General features: G+C 39.9%; 1 protein-coding gene and 1 long non-coding RNA gene across 2 annotated transcripts in view; one reads left to right on the top strand and one right to left on the bottom strand.

The window, feature by feature from the left end:
• xkr9 (XK, Kell blood group complex subunit-related family, member 9) overlaps nt 1-5,638 on the bottom strand; it is a 5,737-nt gene extending 99 nt beyond the window's left edge. The window contains exons 1-4 of the mRNA XM_062521212.1: nt 5,273-5,638; nt 4,315-4,775; nt 2,120-2,322; nt 1-1,321 (exon numbers count right to left, since the gene is read on the bottom strand). The exon at nt 1-1,321 is cut by the window's left edge and continues 99 nt beyond it. Coding sequence (XP_062377196.1) covers nt 672-1,321; nt 2,120-2,322; nt 4,315-4,658 — 1,197 coding nt within the window. The 5' untranslated portion in view covers nt 4,659-4,775; nt 5,273-5,638 and the 3' untranslated portion in view covers nt 1-671. The remainder of the gene's footprint in view (nt 1,322-2,119; nt 2,323-4,314; nt 4,776-5,272) is intronic.
• Nucleotides 5,639-19,824: 14,186 nt separating this feature from the next.
• Nucleotides 19,825-21,858, top strand: LOC134066462 (uncharacterized). The gene is made up of 5 exons (XR_009936443.1): nt 19,825-19,943; nt 20,457-20,544; nt 20,643-20,695; nt 20,796-20,867; nt 21,752-21,858. It is a non-coding gene; the product is annotated as an uncharacterized LOC134066462 (long non-coding RNA).
• Nucleotides 21,859-21,948: the final 90 nt, after the last annotated feature.

Raw genomic sequence — 21,948 nt, forward strand, 5'->3', positions numbered from 1 at the left:
GACCATCATACAGACTGAAGGAAGACAAATAAATAAGTAAAAACAGTTCCTATACACAGAATAAAATTACTGTTAAAAAAACTATACACTCACAAAAAGAGTGCCCATGTCGACTTTCATCTGAACCTGGCTTATCAGTCCAGGAAGGTGACCATATCGTCCAATAGTAATTATCGTCTTTAAACAATGCCGCCATCTAGTGGAAACTAGATCAGTAATCTTGTGTTGCGCTACAACAGCACCAACAAAACCAACAAACATGCACTAGAAGTTAATATCATAGGATCTGAAAGTCTGTTTGCCAGTAAGCCTATATGAGAACCACAAAAACTAGTTGAGGCACACGTTCAAAGGGAATCAATGAACATTTCGTTATCTTTTTGGGTCACAGAGAGTTTCGATAGTTATATAGTGCTATTAAAATTCAGGCAAACTGCAGCTGATATGAGCAGTCCTGAAGTCCTTCAATCCAGCCGTGAACAGTCTCATGAGTCACATATTGATGGCAAGTGCCAAATTAGTCACAATACTTTAGGAAGAGTGCTTGTATGCAAGGAAGCAGTAAAGTGCCTTTAAAATTCAGCTGAAATAAATATAAAGAAATGTACAGTCTGCCAACCAAATAATGGTCACGCAATGCATTAAAGTGCTTATAAAACAGTACGAGCCTATCAGATCTGTAGGAATTTCTTCATTCGTGGTGATATGACTGATTCAGACACCTGTCTGTGCATGTTGTCCACCTCATCCTGATCAGCCACACGCTCCTCTGCCCCCTCTTCCTCTCCCCCCTGGTGTAAGAGGCCGTAGTACACACACAGCAGGCCCAGCCCGATGGATAAGCCTGCTATGATGATGCCAGTGCCGTACTCGTACCTCAGCACTTCCGGCTTCCACATCCACAAGAAGAGAGGGGCCGAGATGCTCTGGAGGACGTAGAAGATGTAGTAGATGGGCATGTGCGCCCTCGTCCCCTGGCCCTGGATGTTGAAGAAGGTGAAGACGAGGATGATGCCGACGATGGCGCGGTACAGGATCTCCAGGGCTGTTGACGTGCAGAAGTCAGTCTTCTGGAAGAAGGCCCACACCGTGCTGAGGAACCACACCAGGGCCAGGTACAAGATACTGAAGGGACTCAACACCAGGAGCAAGCTCAGGCTGAAGATACGCGCGCTGATGGCAAAGAGCTTGTAGAGGAGGTAAACGATGGTGGGCAGGCCGTTGGGCATCTCCTTCAGCTGGGGCAGAGACCTCCGGAGGCAGCGACGGTAGTCTACCACAGCCCAAGCAACGTTCAAGAAGGATGCAGCCATGGAGAGATCTGCACAAATAATACACACCAAGACATAATCATCAATAAAGTCACCTATGTGTATATGTGTAAGAAATATCATGCATAGTGTCAGCTATAGCTACTGGTAATTAGAGATAAGAAATAACTTCATATGTCATGGAAAGCAACACATAAATGCAATTGAACTCAATCAGAATTAGTTATGACAAAGTGATTTCTGTGCCAGCCATAGACGTAGTGCTATTGATTTTGTATTCAGCTAAGTGTGCCTGTGTTGCTTTGCCACTCAAATAGGAGTGTTTTAGTTTATACTGTAGCTTCTGCAAATATTGTTTTTATGTAGTGGAGGAAAGCACTGTATAAGTGCTGTTACATTATGTCTGAGATTAGCCCGTGCTTCTTTTTCACGAGGCCGTGAGTTTGTTATGCACAATGCATGCTCTTTTAATATCATTATTCTACTTCACTTTCTTTTACCCTTTCAATATCGTTTTTTATTTTTGTAAAGCACATTGAATTTCCTCTGAGAACAAAATATACAAATAAACTTGCCTTGCCTTGTCAAAACTACACCACATTATATGAAGTGGATGCATATATGTATTGTTTTGTCATAGTGTAATGTAAAATGCAATTAACTCCAACTGAGCACACATTATTTTTACATTTCTGATCTTCTCCGTAAAGCTGATTCAAGTTCAGCCGATGTTTCTTTCTCACACAAGGCCCAGTGGTGTGTGCCTGTATGTGTGTGTGTGTGTGTGTGTGTGTGTGTGTGTGTGTGTGTGTGTGTGTGTGTGTGTGTGTGTGTGTGTGTGTCCTTACAGTGAATGACTGAGTTGTGTCCATGTCCCAGGAGGAAGATGTAGAGCTGGAGCAACAGCTGTGGAACGCTCTCCAAGAAGGCCTCAAACAGACGGAGCATGCTCAGATCTGTGGCTTGGCCAAACAACTTCAGGTGGTCGTTGCCAAGTGTGGTGGATTTGCACCAAACCACCTTGAAGCTATCAATGAGCATCTGGGAATACCTGCAGGTGACAAGTCAGAAGCACGCAGTGTTATGTACTGCACACAGAAGAATGTGCCTTTGCTCAAGTAGAAAAACAAACATCAAATGAAATGCCATCATGATCTGAACTCGATACACTACTGGTTAAATTCAAATCATTGCTCCACGGTCTTCTAATCTATACTGTAAGTGCTTTTAGTACATTCTATATTCTTTCACATTCCATGATTTATGAGTGGGTAACAAGCATAAGGTGCGAGTTTGGCAGTGATGTATCCTCAATGAATATGGCAGAGCATACATAGTTTGAAAAATGGTGAAACCTCTCTGAACTCCAAATATCAATTCAGTAAATGACTTTAATGATATAATGACATAATATTAAATAGGCTACCTGTTTTGGACACCTGCCATGATGTGTCAATGATAGGGATAATGGAATGTTGAATAATAATGTTGCCAATAAATAGTTTAAAATTTAACACTCTTTGCATGTGATTGGTTTATTCAAAGCACATTTCATCAGGACATATTGCCCCAAAACTCGCACCTATAGTGGCCGCGTTTCCCAGATTCATTAAGAAGCTCTTAAGTGCTAAGAACTTCTTAGGAGCATTCTTAGGACTTAAGAGCTTCTTAACGAATCTGGCAAACCTGGCCAGTGCCATGAAAAGAGTTCAATTCAATTCAAGCCAGTCAAATTACACAGAAGAGAGGACACTCCACTAATCAGCTGCTTTTGACATGGTCCACCACCTCATCCCATTATCACAAAAGCACACTCCTGGTTTGAATTCTATAGCTCACTGGGCAATCGTTCAATGTGCCATGGCTAGAACAAACATCTGCATCTCACAGTCTCGCCACAAGGGGTGCCCCAAGGCTTGGTGCTGAGGCCCCTTCTCTTGGCCATGTGTCCCACCTCATTGGGTCCAATTATTTGCTTGCATGACTTCTCATATCACTGGTATACAGGTAATACTCAACTATATCATTCCTGCCTGAGAACCCCACTGTCTCAGCAGGGATCTTGTATTCTCTCTCTCACCTATTCACATGGGTCAAGGAACATCCAGACCGAACTGCTGGTTTTCCCATCCAAACTATACATCACAACATCAACACCAAAATTAACTTGTCTCTTGCTCCTACCAAAGTTGCAACGAACTTGGGAGTCATGATTGATGACTTGCTGACCTTTACTGATCATGTTGCCCAATTGCGCCACACCACACTATCAAATAATAATAATTTAAAAATCAGGCCGTACCTATCCCAACACCACCCAATTCTTGATACAGACTATGGTTATCTCTTGCCTTGATTAACGCCCTCCTAACGGGTCTCCTGGCTTGTAGGCTGAAGCCACTTCAGATAGTCCAAAATGTGACGGCAAAAAAGGGCATATTACCCCACCATTCATGAAGCTCCAATGGTTACTTGTATCTATCCGCATCAAATCCAAGTCACTAATGCTTGCAAAGCCATTGCAATAAATCCTTTGCGATTAATGTCTAAAATGTAATCCTCATTTTGTAAGTTGCTTAAGATAAAAGTGTCTGCTGAACGAAGAAAAATAAATGTAAATCAAGAACACTTTTGCCAAAATAGTGAACTGTACCTTTAACAGACTTAATTTTAGTCCACAGTAATACAGTGGCTAAGGAGACCTGTATTGTGTGTTATGATCACATTGGACAATTGTTCTTTTAATCACTACCAGTGGGTGTGCTAAATCAGCATTACAACATTTGTCCTGAGACTGAATGGGAAGTTAAGGCTTCTAGTGTGTCAACACGTAAACCAGACAATTTTTCACATGCTGTCTGACTTCTTCAGTGTCATACCAAACGTGCATGTGATGACACATACAGAAGCACACGTGGGTTACGCAATAGTGTTATGTCAGCATACCTAACAAGCAAAGTTATCTGACTTTCTTACAGATAATGAAACCTGAATAATTGAGTCCCTTTATGAGTCCCAGCCCAGTCTTTCTGAAGTACTGTACCTTGTGAAGATGCCCATGTGTGAGAGATGTAGTCCAATAATGAGGTGCCATGACTCCTTGGTGCCATCTCTAAGCTTGTCATCTCTGAACCACATGTAGCTGAATATTTGTGTACATACTGACGCACAAAGGATAAACACCAACGTCAGAATGCCCCAGACGAGGTGTCCATTTTTTAAATACTTGAGTCCCAGAATGATATCAAGCACAATGTCCGCGGCGTAGAGGATCAGTCCAATCACAGTTAGAATCCATCGTTTTTTTGTGAATCGACTCGCTACATTCATTTTCACTTCTGCCTTGGTTGCTTCCTTTATGAGAATCGATAGTTCAGCAGTTCCCATCAGATGTTTCAGAGTCTTACACGCACAGATATAACTGTAATGTCTCCCAGACTCACAGGCAGCTTGGTCTTACAGTAGATCAATCCACAAAATGTCTGTTGCTGAAAATGTCTGTTGCTGAAAACAGAAATGCATTATAAAACTCCTTTCTCAAAATTTTAGTATAAGCCAAGTGTTAAGATGTATACCTAAATAAGGTCAGTGCTAATTTAATAATATTACATCACACACGACTGCATCAAAGACACACTTTACAATATCCAAAGTTCAGAGGTAAGTATGTTTGCCCTGTACACAATAACCTCTCCATGGCAGGAGATAAATGCAATAAACCACCACACAAGCCTTACGAATGCATTTATATAACACTCTCAAAGACAAAGGCACAACGACAGTTTATACAGTTCAGAATTTTGTGCATATAAACATGTGAATGAACATGGGAAAACATTACTATAGTTACCAAGATTTCCTGAGTTAAATTCTGTTATATTCTCCTTTTGAATACTCAGATGCTGGGAATGTTATGTTAAAGTACAGTGCAATAATGTTTAAATAAGCTATTTAATAGCACATTCGATCACAAAAACCCAAGAATTTAAGAGTTCACTTACCACTTTGTAGAGCACAGTCTCTCCAAAACTACACTTCTATACTCCTTTGGTCTAAAGGTGTGTTTCTGTCAGCAATATATATAAAAAAATGTTTGAGGTGCCCCCAAAAAAAAGACATTTAGGAACCCGTTGATTTGTTCATGGTCCCAGATTCAAAATAATGTTTCTTCTCAGAAGTCACCTGTTGCTCAAACCACGCCCTCTTAGTGCTGCTCCCACGAGACATATTTAAACACAGCCTTTGTCTGACAACGGCAATAAAAATATTAATCCATGCACTTGAACAGGCCAATGCTATCTAACAACCAACTGTTTGAATACATGGCCTTATTAGTTATTGTAGATAGATTGTTAGATCATAGCTATTGTAGATCCTGACTGTCTTTTCAAACTACAGCCCAACCGTCAGCACAGGTAAACTAACCGTACATGTGACAGCGTGAGAGCGTTCTGTCTGGTACAGTGTGCCGGGCATGTGGGAGGGGCTACACGATTCCTTGTAACCACTAGGCGGAAACCCTTTTAAGGCGGGTTGAGGATATCCTGCTATGGTATGTTGCCTGTCTTGTTCATCATAGAACAGATTGAAAGGAATCCCTTCTGACAGTTATGCCTCTGTTATTTTGTATTTCGTTTTCCTATCCTCACAAAACACTAAAGTGTGCATTCAGGTGAGTTTTCAACAAGTCAACATTGTTGCACAAATCCACCCCAACAATCCACTTCTAAACGTGTGGACAAGAGCCGTTCTTTTGGATTGACTTCTTTTGATTGGCCACTCAAGATCAAGATCAAGATCAAGATCAAGATCAAGAAGACGCCACTTAAGATAAATAATATAAAGTATGTAAGCTATGTGGGCTATGTGTATATAATGACTATTACTGAAGTGGAAATCTCTCTTATTCTGCGTGTTTAAGGCCTGCTTTCCCACTCTCTCTCTCTCTCTCTCTCTCTCTCTCTCTCTCTCTCTCTCTCTCTCTCTCTCTCACACTCACTGTAAGGTTCTCTCTTTTGCTGCTGACACACAAACTCTCTAGGTTACAGAAGTCATTCCATTTGTATTTGGTCTGATTTTTGTGTCATTATAGGTTGCATGTGGGGCAGAACATTGTGTCCAGATGGGAAGCAAGATTTTATTACAAAATGTGTTACTTTCGTTTATGTGTTACAATGACATGTACAACAGCCTGATTGTTCTCTCTGTCGGATGTTCTTCTCCATGTTGGTAGTTCCAAATGTCCAGCATGATAAATGCAAAGGGCAATCATTCTGCTATATAAGAGCTATATTTGGAATACAAGTGTGTATTCATTTTCAATTCCAATTGCTTTATATTATTATTTGATCTCTATTGGTATGGTCTTTATTTAAGCCTTGTCCAGGGAACAGGCCTACTCAATTATTCATTTTCAACTTTTATTCACATAATTTGTATTATGGCGATTTTCAGTTTATCACCATATACATGCAGTATATGGTGCTTCTGTGGTAACTTTCTCTCTGATAAAACCAAGGGGTACAGAGATCAAATCAACCATACCTGCCCCATAGGCTTAGCTCTGCCATTTTTATTGTTAGAAATAAATGGTCCTATTGTGCTGTCTGGAATAAGAAAGAGAAACACCATCTAGACATGCATTTTAAGAACTTGAAAGAAGTGTACTCACTGTTCTGATGTTTGTTTGAATGTCTTCTGTTTCTGGTTCGAGGACGATGAGGTATTTCAGATTCCAGCCCAGTAGTTCTGAGAAACCCGTGCTATGGGACCAAACTCAAGCAGCTCAGTGTGTCTCGAAGGTAGCCGAGAAGGTACTTTAAAACAGAATTGCACTGTATTATTTATAGGGAGGGGCTCAGGGTATGGAGGGTGGACCTACTGTATGTTGGACCTTAAACATACGTCACTACAGAATGAGATGGACAGTGGACAGAAAGGGAGCGGTGTGTGTGTGTGTGTGGTGTGTGGTGGTGGTGGTAGTGAGGGGGGAATATTTTGGAGAAGTATATGTGTGTGAGCAGCAGGCCATCTTGAGGAGTTGGTTTGTGGGTTTGTTGGTGAAGCTGAGGTCAGGTGGAGATGTGTATGTGCACCACAGGAAGCATCATCCTTTCCAAGGCCACACGTCACATGCCTACCGGACTTCCGGAATCCATTAAACTCTTCTACTTTCCCGTAAATCACAGATCACATTCATCTTAGTTTGAAGTGTCATGCTTGAATTGTATTAATTCAAGAAATACTAGCAGATACACCTCAAGCCTTTCAATTTGGATCCCAATATATAAATTTCTTTTTACACAAAGTTGGGGAGAAGGTGGCCTAATGTTTCTGGGATTTGAAATGGAATACCTAAAGGTTGTGACTTTCATCCCAAATGCCACCACTGTGCCACTGACCACTGACCCTGTAAATAATTTAGTGTACTGTAAGTCACTCTGTATGACAACATTAGATAAATAACAAATAATTAAAATAATGTAAAGAGTCGGTAGATATCCTTCCACAGCAGCTTTGTTGATAAGGGTCACTAGAAAGACACCCATGTAGTTTTGTATAGGCTTCTCTCGCCTTTATTCATTATTGGGTGGTGGAGAATAGACAAATAAGGAAATGAGAGAGACAGAGAGAGAGAGAGAGAGAGATGCAGAGGGGTATTGAGAAATTACCTCATGCCAGACTTGAACCAGGTCACTCGTGTCACAGCTCCCCCCACATGTCTAGCCTTTGTTCAGGGGTCACATGCGAGAGCTGTAGCCTTGCTTTGTATGCATGACCAAGCCAATGCAGGACAGTGGGCCTGTGGGAGAAGTTGAGGTCGGGTGAAGATTTGCATAAGACATAATGAGTTGAGTGAAAAAGGTGTCTATGCAAAACAACAATAACAATAACGGAACATCAGTTGTTATTTCTACTTCTTTGTCACATGGGGCAGTCACGGCCTATCTGTCAGGGGTTTCGGACTTACCTAAGGGTCACCTGTGTGATTTCCTAACTGGCAGGACAAATGTTGAAGATGGGTATGATTGAACAGCGCTCTTCTACGCTCACATCTACAGTACGTATCTGCAGTGCCCTTGGCCAAGTCACATGGAGTGCCACTGGTCCCACTGCTCAAGTGTGTGTATGTGTGTATGTTATGTATGTCTGTGTCACACTGGCCAGTCGTTAGGGCAAATGTATTCTACATTACAAAAACCCAGAGGTGATTAAGCAATTTTGCTTTCCAGTAGATCAGAGATGGGATTGATATTGTTCAGGCTTTATCAGTATGTTTATAGTTGAACTTCTTGCATTCCAAGTCCTTGGTTCCTAATAGACACATTTACATGTATGTTACTAAGGGTAGTGATGGTCTTGTGCCTGAAGGTTGTGATTTCAATCCCAGATGCTATCGGATGCCCCTGAGTAAGGAACTTAATCCTGAACTGTTCCCAGTTAGTTAAATGTAAGTTACTCCAAATAAGAATGTCAACTAAATGACAAATAATACAAATCATGTAAAAAGTCGGCTTTGACAGCAGTCTCACATTATAGACGTAGATCACTTGAAAGGCACTCATATAGCCTTTTCTCAGAAGTCAGTCACATGCTAAAGCTGAAGCTGTATCACTGTGTAGTAGCATTATGCAACAGCTGTAATAGTCTGTGTATGTGTGAGCATGCCATCTACTGTGGGTTTGTGGGGCCATCACATGCACCCTGGGCTTTATTGGAATCAAACACTTCTACTTTTCTGTAAATCAGATTTTAGATATAATCGTGTATATTTCATGGTATATAGGCTTATTCTAAAATATTCACCATTACAAATTTATTTTAATTAAAAAAGTATAATATGGACTGCTGTTCAATTATATTCCATGGTGGTGTGCTGCACAGTGCAAAGGTTGTGAAAGATACGATCTTCATCCAAATGGCACGGCAGTTATTTTGGAGAGGGTTGAAGTAGCTTGACCTATGGCTTTTGCCTAATCTGTAATTCCAGTGTGTGCCTCGAGTTGTGATAATCGACGAGATGAGTGAACAAACCGAATCATTTAATTTGGTTACTTGAACCACAATTCAACACCTTCAATTCTAATGAAATGTTGACAATATGCCATACTACATTTTGACTCCAGCTGAGCTAGTCAAAGTATTGTTCAGAAAATGAGTTTGGTAGACAAGTATGTGCTAGACTGCTCCTACAGCAGTAGGTTTTCGCTTCTGATCTCTGAAGACTTACAGTGAAGTCAAGTCAAATCTTCATTTGCAGTGAAGACTTACAGCGAAGTCAAGTCGAGTTTACATCTCTGATCTCGGAAGTCAGGTCAAGTTTTAATTTCTAATGGGACACTAGAAAGGTCTTTTCTCAGAAGTCTGTCACATGCTAAAGCTAACGTCCAAGGTGTAGGAGTGACTCTCATTTTCAGTTCAGTGCTCTCTCCAAATAGTGTAGTATCATGAACCACACCCTTTGGTCAACAGTCATAATGTGACTGCAATCATGAGCCTGGTCATTCATACTGTGGGGAGGAAGATTAGCTCAAAATCTCACACATCAAGTTCCTCAGTCTTTTCCCAGAGGGATGTGAAATATACTTATGCAGCACACGGTTTAGTGTTCACACATACTGTGCACGTGCTTAATATTGCATAAAGTGCATAATGTCACAGTTAAGATGTGGTGGTGGGTTTGATCATTCAAACGAAACACAAAATGGAATCTCTGTTGTGGCATGTTGCTCAGCCTGATAAGGTAAGAAGTGGATCTGTGACTTCTTCTGTTTGGTTAGTTAACACGTGATCTCTCTCTCTCTCTCTCTCCTTCACTTGACTTGAGTTCCTTCTCTCTCTCCTTTTTATTTCTTTATTGATATGGACTTGGAGTTTATGTCTTGAGCTTTTAACTGTTACTGGTGCATAAATAAAGAAGTGTAGCCTAATAAAGCAAGGATGGGTGCAGGCTTAAAAAAAAACATTAAGTATAAAATCACACGTTTAAATACTGGGAATCACAGAGGAAAAATGGGAATGACAGAGGAGCTCACAAATCGATACAGTCACAATACTTTGCCCACAATAGGGATAATATTGCGGTAGAGCAGTTCTGCAATATTCAACACATCGCAAACGATGAATCTATGATACATCACGATATCTCTGTAAACGAAGAAAACAAATGTCAAAAAGTGGAATTGTATTTATTCACTACATTTCATATCATAATTGAATCAAAGCATTATCTGCCCATCCTGCTACTGCTATAGGCTAGGCCTACTTGAAAACAAGTAGATGGTTGTAGCGCTAGCCTATTGTGTGGAGAGGGAGTTTGAAAGACAACCGTTTATCCCACCCCTCCAATTGAGCCCTGCCTATATGGTGAGTTGCCAGACCCTGCATCTTGATGTGTTTGGCTCGTCAGGCTACACCCGCAGACAGCAAAATGATGATATAACACTTGTTAAAAAAACAGTCTAGCCCGTGTTTCAGATTCTTCAAAGTAGCTTCCGTGTGGCCTACCTTTACCTTGAACTGTTGATGTTGCCATAACCAGCTTCATGAGGTAGTCATCTGGAATGCTTTTTAATGAACATGAGTAAATCAAAATCAGTCAACAAGTGCTCATTGTGATCATTCCAGGTTACTTCCTGAAACTGGTTGAGAATGTCAAGAGTGTTTGAATATGTCATCAAAGCAAAAGGTGGCTATAAAGAATCTAAGGAATCTAAAGAATTTAATCAGATTTTGATTTGCATACTGTTAACCATAACTGTGTGTTATTTCTTAGTTTTGACCTTCAGTCTACAATGTAGAAAATAGTCTAAACAAGAAATAATGAGTGAGGAGGAAGAAAAGGCGAGTAGATGTATCTGCAAAACGACAATAACATAACATTAGTTAGTTATTAGATCATCTGAAATGTTGATACTTATGCATGTGAAGGCAAGTACTTTTGCACTTTTTAATAGAAAAGAAGTCCTTATTGGAATAATATTAGGGTATCCATATCTCTACTTTCACTCCATACATGCTGTGTTCACCACTGTGCATACGACTCTTACACTCTATTCTTTGATAGAGTTCTGCACAAGGTATCTGATGAGGCCTTAGATCACTGTCTCTTTTTTTCTAAATGGTGCTATTCTATTAAACAATAACAAAAGTTACTGCCTGCATGTTAAATGATCAATGCATGGCAAAATTACACATGAATGTTTAATGTGAATCAATTATTCGAGAATAAAAAATGTTTAAAAGTAATAAAATAAAATCAAAGTTGGTAGCCTCGCAACCTTTCACATTTTGCCTGCCTGCCTGATTGTTGTTTTAAGAGATGGTGAAAGCAGGGTAAGACCAGTCTGTTTCCAAAACCATTTAGCTGATGTTGAAAAAAAAACATTAACATGTATCTCCTTTTGTCGTGTCATTTTGAAGTAGCCTATATGTTTGCCAGCAAAAGCTTTTCAACAAGCATCATTCTAAGCTGACGGTGAAATTGGCTGGCCAGTGAACGTGGCTAGCATATAATATCCATATCGAAGACAATCCACTTGGCTATTTCCACATACCATTTCAGTTGCAAACAAGCCTTGTTTCATTCTTATCATCGTAATGGTCATTTGTTGTGGAGACTTCCCATTCTTTTGTGTGAAAACATTAATAAACTGATGTATTTGAAAAGAAAATAGTGACTGATACCAAATGAAAAAAATCAATATCACACTTAAAGGGACACTTCACCAATTAGCATTAAGCTTTGTATCTTTAGAAAACCAGTCATGTTTTCGAATGGTGGTGCATCATTCCCTCAGTTTGCCTTGAGATGGGAGAAATACGGATTTTAATGTTGAACTTCCTGCTTTCAATGATGTAAAAAGGAACATTGCTTCTACGTTTACAAAACTGAACTACTGTAACAAAAAAAAGAGACATCATATGTTTGGTTACGTTTGCTGGCAATGAACACGAACTCTTGTGGCATTGTTTATTGAAAATATGGAGTGTTAACAGGGTCAAAACCCAAAGGACATTTAACGAACATTGGGTTTTTTCATTTGCTATTATTATGCTGTTTCAACTGCATTTGTGAGTGTGTGATGCATTGAGATTTTGTTGTTTAAGAGTATCATGGTCTTGTGGTGCTTCTGGTGAGGGCCAGACATTGTTGTTTGATTTGTTTCTGATTTCACTGTTTACCAATGGGGCTCACATCAACGCTATTACCCAGTATTGTTTGTGTTGACTTTTACTGTGTGCTCCAGTGACGCTTTGTGTTGGACATTTGGTAGCTTGTGCTACCTGGCACCCCTAACAAAAAAACCTACAACATACTACTTGAAAAATAAAGAAAATAAATAACTTTAAAACCAGCCACAGAATCGTTACAATATGAACACCTTTGTTTAGAGGCATAATCTTGGTCTCAAATGAAAGGTAACACTCTGAGGTTTCTTGTAGAGTATTTAGATTGCATGTCAGGTGTTTTGATATTGAATAACTACACAAAATATGGAATAATTACACAAAAGTCTCTTTTTTATTACCTCCGTATTATGTTTTCATCGAGGTTGGTTTGTTTGCCTGTTTGTTAGCAAGATAGGTAAAAAAAGTTATGGATGGATTTCGTTGAAATTTTCAGGAAAGGTCTGAAATGACCCAATTGGAAGAAATGATTACATTTGGGAGTGATCTGTAAGTCACCATCTGGATCTAGGAGGCGCTTGACGGAGGTCTGCACTCTTGGAGTGCTTTTCTATTTTTTTATTTACTTTGTTGGTTCAATGGTTGTGTATAAGATAGACTATACATCTACACAACTAATACTGGATACGACATGAAGATTACATTTCTATAGATTGTTGTGAATATTTCAGTACCCAATATGTTGTATCTACAGTTTTGTACTGCAGCTACACTGCAGCTAGAGGTCAGGGTAGCACCAAAGGCAGAGGAGGGCAATTTTATATAAAATAATTGAGACATAGTAGGCCTAAAATTAATCTGACAGATAGTAAAATGAATCTGACAGATTAAGATTGACAAAGCACTATACGGATTGTACATGAACATGTTGTCATGTATGGATTCCCAAGAGTCCAAGCTTTCAAATGGTGTATATCATAATATTACTATGCTACAGAGCAACATGGTGCATACAATTCATTGATTTTGCATGTTGGAGGGAGGTGTGCCGTGGAAGGTATACTTTTCCATAACAGGTAATGCCCAAACATTGCGTGTTTTTTAAGCTGTAAAAATGAAAGAATGTCAAGGTCTGAAAAAGATAGGAAGGCAGAAGATTTGCACAGAAATATTACACAAGCCTAGGTTTCAGAACAAAATCTGAGACGGAGACGGTGCTGCAACAACAACCTCATCTGATTTGACACAGAATGACTCAATAGTAGGCAGGCTGTTATGAAATAGGCTACCTACTTCAATCATTTTTACAATAGTTTACAAAGATCCCCTCTTTAAAGGAACACTTCACCGTTTTTTCATATTAAACTACGTATGTTATTCCCTTAACTAAGACAAGTTGATACATAACTCTCACGTTTCAATACATGCAATCACTGGCTCTGGTGCGCGGCGCTACTTTGATAGCACTTAGCTAGCCCAGTTCATTTATCCAAACAGAGATGAAGTTAGAAGCGACCAAACACCTCCATGTTTTCCCTATTAAAATACAGTTACACGAGTAGTCACACGACAAAGTATGGTGAGACAAAATAAAACGTGGTGCATTTCTAAGCAGGTAAGAGGGATAACTATATTGTGTGGCGGAATATAATTGGGAGCACTTAGACTCGACGCAGTAATATCCTCACTCTTGCACTTTCAGTTTCACTTTGGAGTGAGGATATTACTGCGCCGAGTCTAAGTGCTCCCAATACGTAATTGTTATTCCGCCACACAATACAGCCCTTTTCAATTCCAGCCACAGATTTTCTATAGGATTGAGGTCTTGGCTTGGTATCTTTAAACCATTTCTGTGTAGTCTTCGCTGTATGATTCAGCTCGCTGTCTTGCTGGAAAGTAAATCTTCCAAGTCGTAGTTCTGTTGCAGACTGAATCAGATTGTCAGATAAATGAAGTTTGAACTGAGTTGAACTGAAGTCATTTTAACTTTACCTTTAAATGCCGTCCAGGGCTTTGTAGAAATGTACTTTGTTTTGGATTTTTTATTTATATATAAATTGTAAAGAAAAGGCCAAATTAAATAGAGAGCATGACGTAAAACGCAACGCATTTTGGGAATCGGCGGCCCAAAACTAAAGTAGTTTTACTGACGTGCGGGAACAACGCAGTGCAGTTGACGAAATGCCGTTTACCTGCTGTGTTATAAAATTCAATAGAGTAACTTGAAGCTTATCTTTATCGTTTTCCAGCGTGGAAAAATAATAGTACACGCCATGTTTCAGAGGTGACAAAAAGGCAAGGAATGGCATGGATAGCAGCAGTAAGGAAGTGCAAGATTATGTTCTGTTTTTCACACTATTTTTTCACGCTTAGTTTTCATTATTATCATGCCAGATCATAGACCCAGAACACTAGTTCACATGGGCTGGCATCAGGCGAGCCAGACATACCCATAATTCTTTGTGTTTTGATGACGTTGGTCACATGTCTTAGCGATCTCTATTGATCAAGATTCATACCTTATTAGTGAATACATTTTATAAGCACTGTACTGAACGCATGTGTAGTGCACTGAGCCATGGGCGTAGAGTTGCGTGGGGAACTAAGGACATGACCACACCAATGTCAAATGACGACTGAAATGTCTCCACCAATATAGGCTACCCCTGGCCTGTGCCATCCCCTGGCTATGTGGCCGTGGCCGACGACGGACGTAAAATGTGTCCAAATTCACACCCATTATTCTCTGTTGAATTGCTCACTGAGTACTTATCACACATAAATCACACAGATGTCATGTGAAAGAGCAGAACCTGAGCTTCCTCATGATATTAGTGTTGTGATAAATGGTTCGCAAATTAACATTGGATATACATTAAATGTAATCATATTTCCATTGTGCACACAGCGCTTCTCCACACCCATTACTCTCGATGGTATTGAGTGCACACAGGGAATAAAGACATGCTTTTGAAAATACTGTAATAGACTTTGCTACTGTCTCGGCTGCAGAAAGGCAACAACATCAGCAACACCAACAGTGTGTGTGTGTGTGTGTGTGTGTGTGTGTGTGTGTGTGTGTGTGTGTGTGTATGTGTGTGTGTGTGTGTGTGTGTGTGTGTGTGTGTGTGTGTGTGTGTGTGTGTGTGTGTGTGTGTGTGTGTGTGTGTGTGGCTATGTTGGTAGTGGTACAGCTAGCGCAGATCCTATTTGTACTATATTAACTGTCATTTTGTGGTTGTGATTCAACACACAACTTCATAACTGCAATGGATGAATACAATGGATGAATAATAATGATAGAAAACATTGTATCTGATCATTTAAAATATAATGAAATACTTGTGTGTGGTAGTAGCAGTATTCAGTTCTTCAGTGTTACAATGAAAACACAACAACATTGAAGAATGCTGCCTCTACTGGGCAAGAAAAATTGCCTTTGAAATTACGGGCAATCATAAAGTGAGGTAAAATATTCATTTATAGTGCTTTTAGCACAGAGTGCAATCCAAAGCACTTACACACAGAGACATGGGCATTAACAACATGTTGTTCAACATTGTTCATAGCCATATGCATTCTGCCTACTGCTAACACACTGCACATATATTTCATTTATATTACTCTAAACCACCTTCTGTAAATCAACTGTACAGTATACACTTCACTATATTGTCCTGTCTATGCACCACCTGTATGGCATTGCTTTTTCCCCACTTCTGGTTAGAAGCACACTGCATTTGGTCGTCTTTGTACTGATCTGCGCAATGACGATAAAGTTGAATCTAATGGTTTAGTAGACCATAATATACCATTTTGATTTAGCCTAAGCCTGAAAGCCTTGAATAGTTACGGTATAAGGTTTTAGGTTTTCTACGAGCCATTGAAATGAATGGAGACGGGACTAGTAAGGTCTTTGGCATTTGTCCTCAATGGTGCCTTCCAGGCAGCGCTGCCTTCAAGGCACTACTCCCTTCAGTTTAGGGGTAGGATGAGGGTTGAGGGGGTTAGGGTTAGGAATAGGGTAAAGGTAGTGCCTTTCAGGCTATGCTGCCTGGAAGGTAACCTGACTTTCGCCAGATCCTGTAGTTCGCTGTCTGCTTCACACAAGGATCTGGGACTTCTCGATAGGAGATGTATTTATGAAGGCGGGTCCTTGTAAAACATCCTCGCATTTGATTGGATAAACCACTTGCCTGTTATCTTGAATGACGTGCTAGGCTTCTTCAAGCTCTTGCCAAACCCGGTCGGAAGAAGAGTAAAAACATCCTTGCCACCAATAAATGTCTTCAAAACTATTCTCTGTTAGTCTTTTAAAGAATGAATACTCGATAGATTCGACAAAACGGCTGAAATAGCAGAATCAATGTCAGCACAAGACTCCTCGCTACGTGCCGCCATTGTTATTTGAATCAAACACTCGCTTCGGCGCTCCTGATTGGTTGCTCATTTTTTGAGCACTGGCAGGGGTTTGGATTGCCCTCGCGTCCAGACCCTTGTGTGGAGCTCAGCGAAACGCCTCTGGTGGAGCATGGCGGAACTACAAGGGTCTGGCGAGAGTCAGGCTACCTGGAAGGTGCCGTTGGGGGCAAAAAACACCATTGAGCGGACTAGTAAACCTCCAGTTACAGTAGGCTATATTAGAATACCTTCATGGTTTGGCACGTTATCTGACGGACCGGTGCGCCGAAATGGGGATCCGAAAGAAGACTGTCAAGAGCCCTCCGGTTCTCCGCCATGAATTTGTCACTCAGAACCATGCAGCCATTGTTTCCTGTGTTGCTATGCTGGTCCTTCTTGGACTTATGTTTGAGGTAAGTTTGGACGTCAAGCACCATGCTTGGTCGATGCCAGATGTATATCTTGTAGTGTGTAGCCTGCCATAGGAGGGGAGAATGCGGATCCTCCTGGCGACAAACGTCGATTCGTTTCCTCTCATCCCAGATAGCACAGCTTAAAATTAGTTAAATGTGTCATTTGGGTCGAACGCGTTTACATGCACATTTAAAGGAGAATTCCGGTGTGATATTGACTTAAAGTGTGTTGAAACATGATACCGAGTGTGAGCGATTGTCTCAGAACTGATCTCTGAAATCTGCCGCTAGTTAGCCGATGCTACCAACAGGTTTTCAATGGGAGTGCCTCGGGCATTGGCTTAGCCATGCAAATAAATCACTGTTTTACACCATTTATGAGGATCGTTGAAGACCAGTTACCACTCGGTGAGTTGCACATATTTAAAAACGAATGTTTAGGGGTGTTTTCAGGACAGAATAGTCCTGGCCCGTAGCGAGCAATGCTGAAGCCATACAGAGAACATTCTAGAGCAGCCAAATTGCAGAAACAGGATCGATCGTCGAGATTTCGGTGTCAAACACTCGTTTGCATCCTAGGCAATACAGAAAACGGGCTTAAAGTGTAAAATACTGAACTATTCCTTTAATGTGTAGATCCGAAGTTCAGACAGTAGGCCTAGCTGGGACGTGCAGTCACCTGACATCACCATCAAATTAGGGGATATTTCAGAACTATTACCGTGGACAGCTCCGCTTAAGAGCAGTGCTCGCGCGTTCATGCTATACTATACGAGCATGTTCGGGAAACGAGAACATGCACAACATTCGTGCACTTGTATCTTGTGCATGTTCTCAGATTACGAAACACGGATGTGCGAATGTGTTTTGCCCCTATCGTTGCAGTGTAAATGGAGCAAAAAAGTCTGAGGGCATGAGGCCAGGAACTTGTGATGCACAGGTTCGGATTCGTGTATCTGTACAACGGTTTTATGATCTTGTAAAACGGATTTGTGAACCCGTAGCCCTATTTTGTGTTAGCAAGGTATGAAAAAAATATGTACAACTTCAAATTTACGGTTACACATTTGTGACTTTAGTGTGCAAATGCAAAATCTGCAGTTAAATGTGCTCGTGACTTTTGCACCAAATATACCTTCATAGGAGGAGTCTTTTTTTATTTTGATTAATCTTATGAAACAAGAAACCGGAACCAAAACATGGCTTTCATTACACAATCCAACTAATTCTGGCAGTTGAGTTGGGAAATAGCTGTTTTGATTGGCCAATATGTGCAGTGTTTGTGGGTGTGGGGGTGGCAAATAACTTGGGTCAGCAATATTTTTGCAGATTACCCTGATTTAGCTGTTCTTTTAATGTCTCGTGGTCCTGTTTTGCTGAGGCAAGACGCTGAGATACACTATACATACATACATACATACATACATACATACATGTACATACATACACTGTTGAGACCAAAGCTTGGATTTGCTCTCCAGAGAAAAAGAGTGGCATTCCCTTTCAAGTGGAATTAATCTCAATAAATATTTTTGCTACTGTGCTCTTGAGTTATCGGTGAATACCACTGTTTAGTTTTAGAAGAATATGAAGTACAATCATTTCACTTCCTTGAATTTGAGATACCATGCAATACCTCTCAGTTATAGACGGCAAGTCTAACTGAGACACAGATTTTATTTTCATCAACCTTAATTTCTGTGGACTACCTGCAGGCTGCACAAAGTCACTATCTTCACACAACTGGGCCATGCAGATGTACAAGGGGGAGACTAATAGACACTACTCATAAAAATAAAAAATGTGTTTTTGTATTTAGACGACCCCCTCATTTTCTTTTACTGTCCAGAGAATCATTCAGCATGCCATATACAGTAAGCGTGGAAAGGATAAAGCAAAATAAAACTTGCCCAATAGTGCCTACAAAAAGAATGCTCCCCCCTGGGATATTTCCCCTTTTACTGCTTTTATAAATGGAATCTTAATCAGTTTTTTTTTTTTACAATAATTTACAAAAGTCCCCTCTTTGAAAGTGAAAGCAGATTTGTACTAAGTAATGTTAATTTTAAAAACGATATAATGCAAAGCATTATTGCAATTGCATTATGCAAGCAGTACACAGATTGTACACAGATAATCTGCATGATTGAGGTCTGGGCTTTGACTCCGAGCCCGGCCACTCCAGAACATTCACCTGGGTGTCTTTAAGCCATATCTTTATAGTTCCCACTGTGTGCTTCTGCTCGTTGTCTTGCAGGAAAGTAAATCTTCTGAGTCATAGTTCTCTTGCAGACTGAATCAGATTGTCCTCCAGGATTTCCAAATATTTTGCTGAATTCATTTTAACTTTATATGCCTTCCAAGGCTTTGTGGAAACATATTTTGTTTTGGATTTTTTATGTTTTTATCTATTTATTTATTTAATTATTTTTGTAAATCATAGTCAAAAGGCTTTAAATTGATTAAGATGTATAAAAAAGTGAATACTTTTTATAGGCACTTTATGTATGCATGTTTAGTGCTCCCATAAGCACCAGACTACCTCTGATAACATTACAGCTGTTTTTTGTCATTATATTTTATATGGATGGTTCAGTTACAGTGAAGAACATGTGGACATGAAGGCGTTGCTGGAGGAAGCAAGCTGCATATAAATGAACGCCAGTCGACATGCAAGGCTACAGCAAAACCAGGAGCACGATGAGAGGAGGATTTCAGTTTCTCATTTGTAAGTTTTATGATCAAAGTTCATGAAGTACTTCTAGCCTATTAAGCATTGAACTGTTCCTGAGGACTTAGGACTGTTCCACAATTGATGATGCATAGTGTTTCATGATTTTATACCGTATTCATTTAGTTTGGTTGTTTATTGGCCACTGTAAGAGGTTCCCAACTAATACAAGGATTGTAACCTATATCCTGTTCACAACTAAAATCACTACATATTAACTTGATTTTGATGGTTGATAACTAAACACTAAACCGATTATGTTGTTCTTGATTTATATGGTCTGGTATACTGTGTGCGTTCATTTTAAAGTGATCTTAATAACCAAGATGAATTAACGTAGATATTATGTAAGATATAATGTATTGTCCTCCACTATGCGTCAGGGTTCTGTTCGTCCTGTCGGAACTTATTTTCTGATAATTACTAGCGGACAATGCATTATCCCTTACATAATATCCACCCTTTACTTCTTACGCATGACACTGACTTTTAGTGTATTTGTGTTTCTAGTGGTGGTTACCACCACAGTTTTCAGTGTTGCAGAAGATGCGGTGTATCATTGTCCAAATGGCCAAGAAACAATTCAATCCAGGGATGGGTAAGTGTGATTTTGATATTATATTGTAGCATTATTTAGAGAAATAGCCTATTTGGGCTAATTGTAATCTCATTGTCTTCACTCAATGTCTCTCTCAGCACTGCAAAATCCTCAGGGTGCAGCCTAAAGAATGATCCTTTCGTCTTTGCAGGTTAAAACCCTCAAGTTACAGATAAACGTAAAGAATAGCAGATAAATATGACTTACTTTCTTGCACACACATTTAACTTCTTGACTTCTTGTATTTTCAGAAAAAAACATAAATTTAAACATCAGAAGCTCCAACAACTACAACAACAACAACAACAACAACAACAACAACGGTAATCCACAATACATAGTTTACTTGTAGTGTATACATATATACTGTATATCATGACTGTTTATCATGTAAGTCATGACAGTCCTATAAGTTCACAACATCAGTTTAACATCAGTTTAACAGTGGAAAAACCATCCAAGCACCAGATGCATGGTTCAGAGGGGATGTTGTGGTTGTAGCATGATGCAATAGGCCAGAGGGTAATCTCTCGCTTACACCATGGTGGATTGGTTTTATAATGGCTTGCCAGGTGGAGCACAACCAAAGACAGACTACACACACTAACAAATACACACATGGTAAACGCAAATACAACTAAAATAACAGACACACATTATTCATTCACACGCACAATTCTGGAAATACTCACTCAACAACAGTTTAAAATGTTCGTTTTTGAACAAAACTCAGCTCAGAAGCCCTTATCTCATGTGAGCACTGCAGTAGACCACCACTATTTTGCGTAGGTGTGAATGGGTTTAGAAAAGACGCCTAGGATGTGTGGAGCCACATATTGTAAAATTGGATATCTCCATGTTAGGTGGTGGCTGCGTTACCACAGTACCAGCTGGCTACTTTATCAGATGACCAGGTCGCAACGTTGTGGCAATTTTTTTAATCATGGCACCAAATGAAAACGTTTCCGAATGATCACAGCGTGACTTTGTGGCAACGTTACCATGGTACCAAATTGAACACTTATAGCCTGATCGTAGCACGACATTGTGGTAACGTTATTCACAGTAGGCCTACCAGCTGGCTATGTTACGGATTACTACTTTAAAAAAAGGATTTATGTTATACTTGAAAATCCATATTTTAAGAAAGTGGAAGATATTTTGTCCATAAAATGATCAACGTCAACTAGATCAAGTGTCTTTGCAGATCCAGAGAGAGAGATTGCTTTTGTGCTGGATGGCTCTGGCAGTATTGATCCTCCTGACTTTGAACTGGCTAAAGGATTTATTGCTGAAGTAATGACAACAGTTCAGTGGTCAACAGTGGTCAACATGTTTTAATGTAAGTATGACGCTTGTTTGAGCTGTGGATGAAGTAAACACATGAATGAATGGGGTTTTATT

This window comes from Sardina pilchardus, chromosome 19, assembly GCF_963854185.1.
Source record: "Sardina pilchardus chromosome 19, fSarPil1.1, whole genome shotgun sequence".
NCBI lineage: Eukaryota > Metazoa > Chordata > Actinopteri > Clupeiformes > Clupeidae > Sardina > Sardina pilchardus.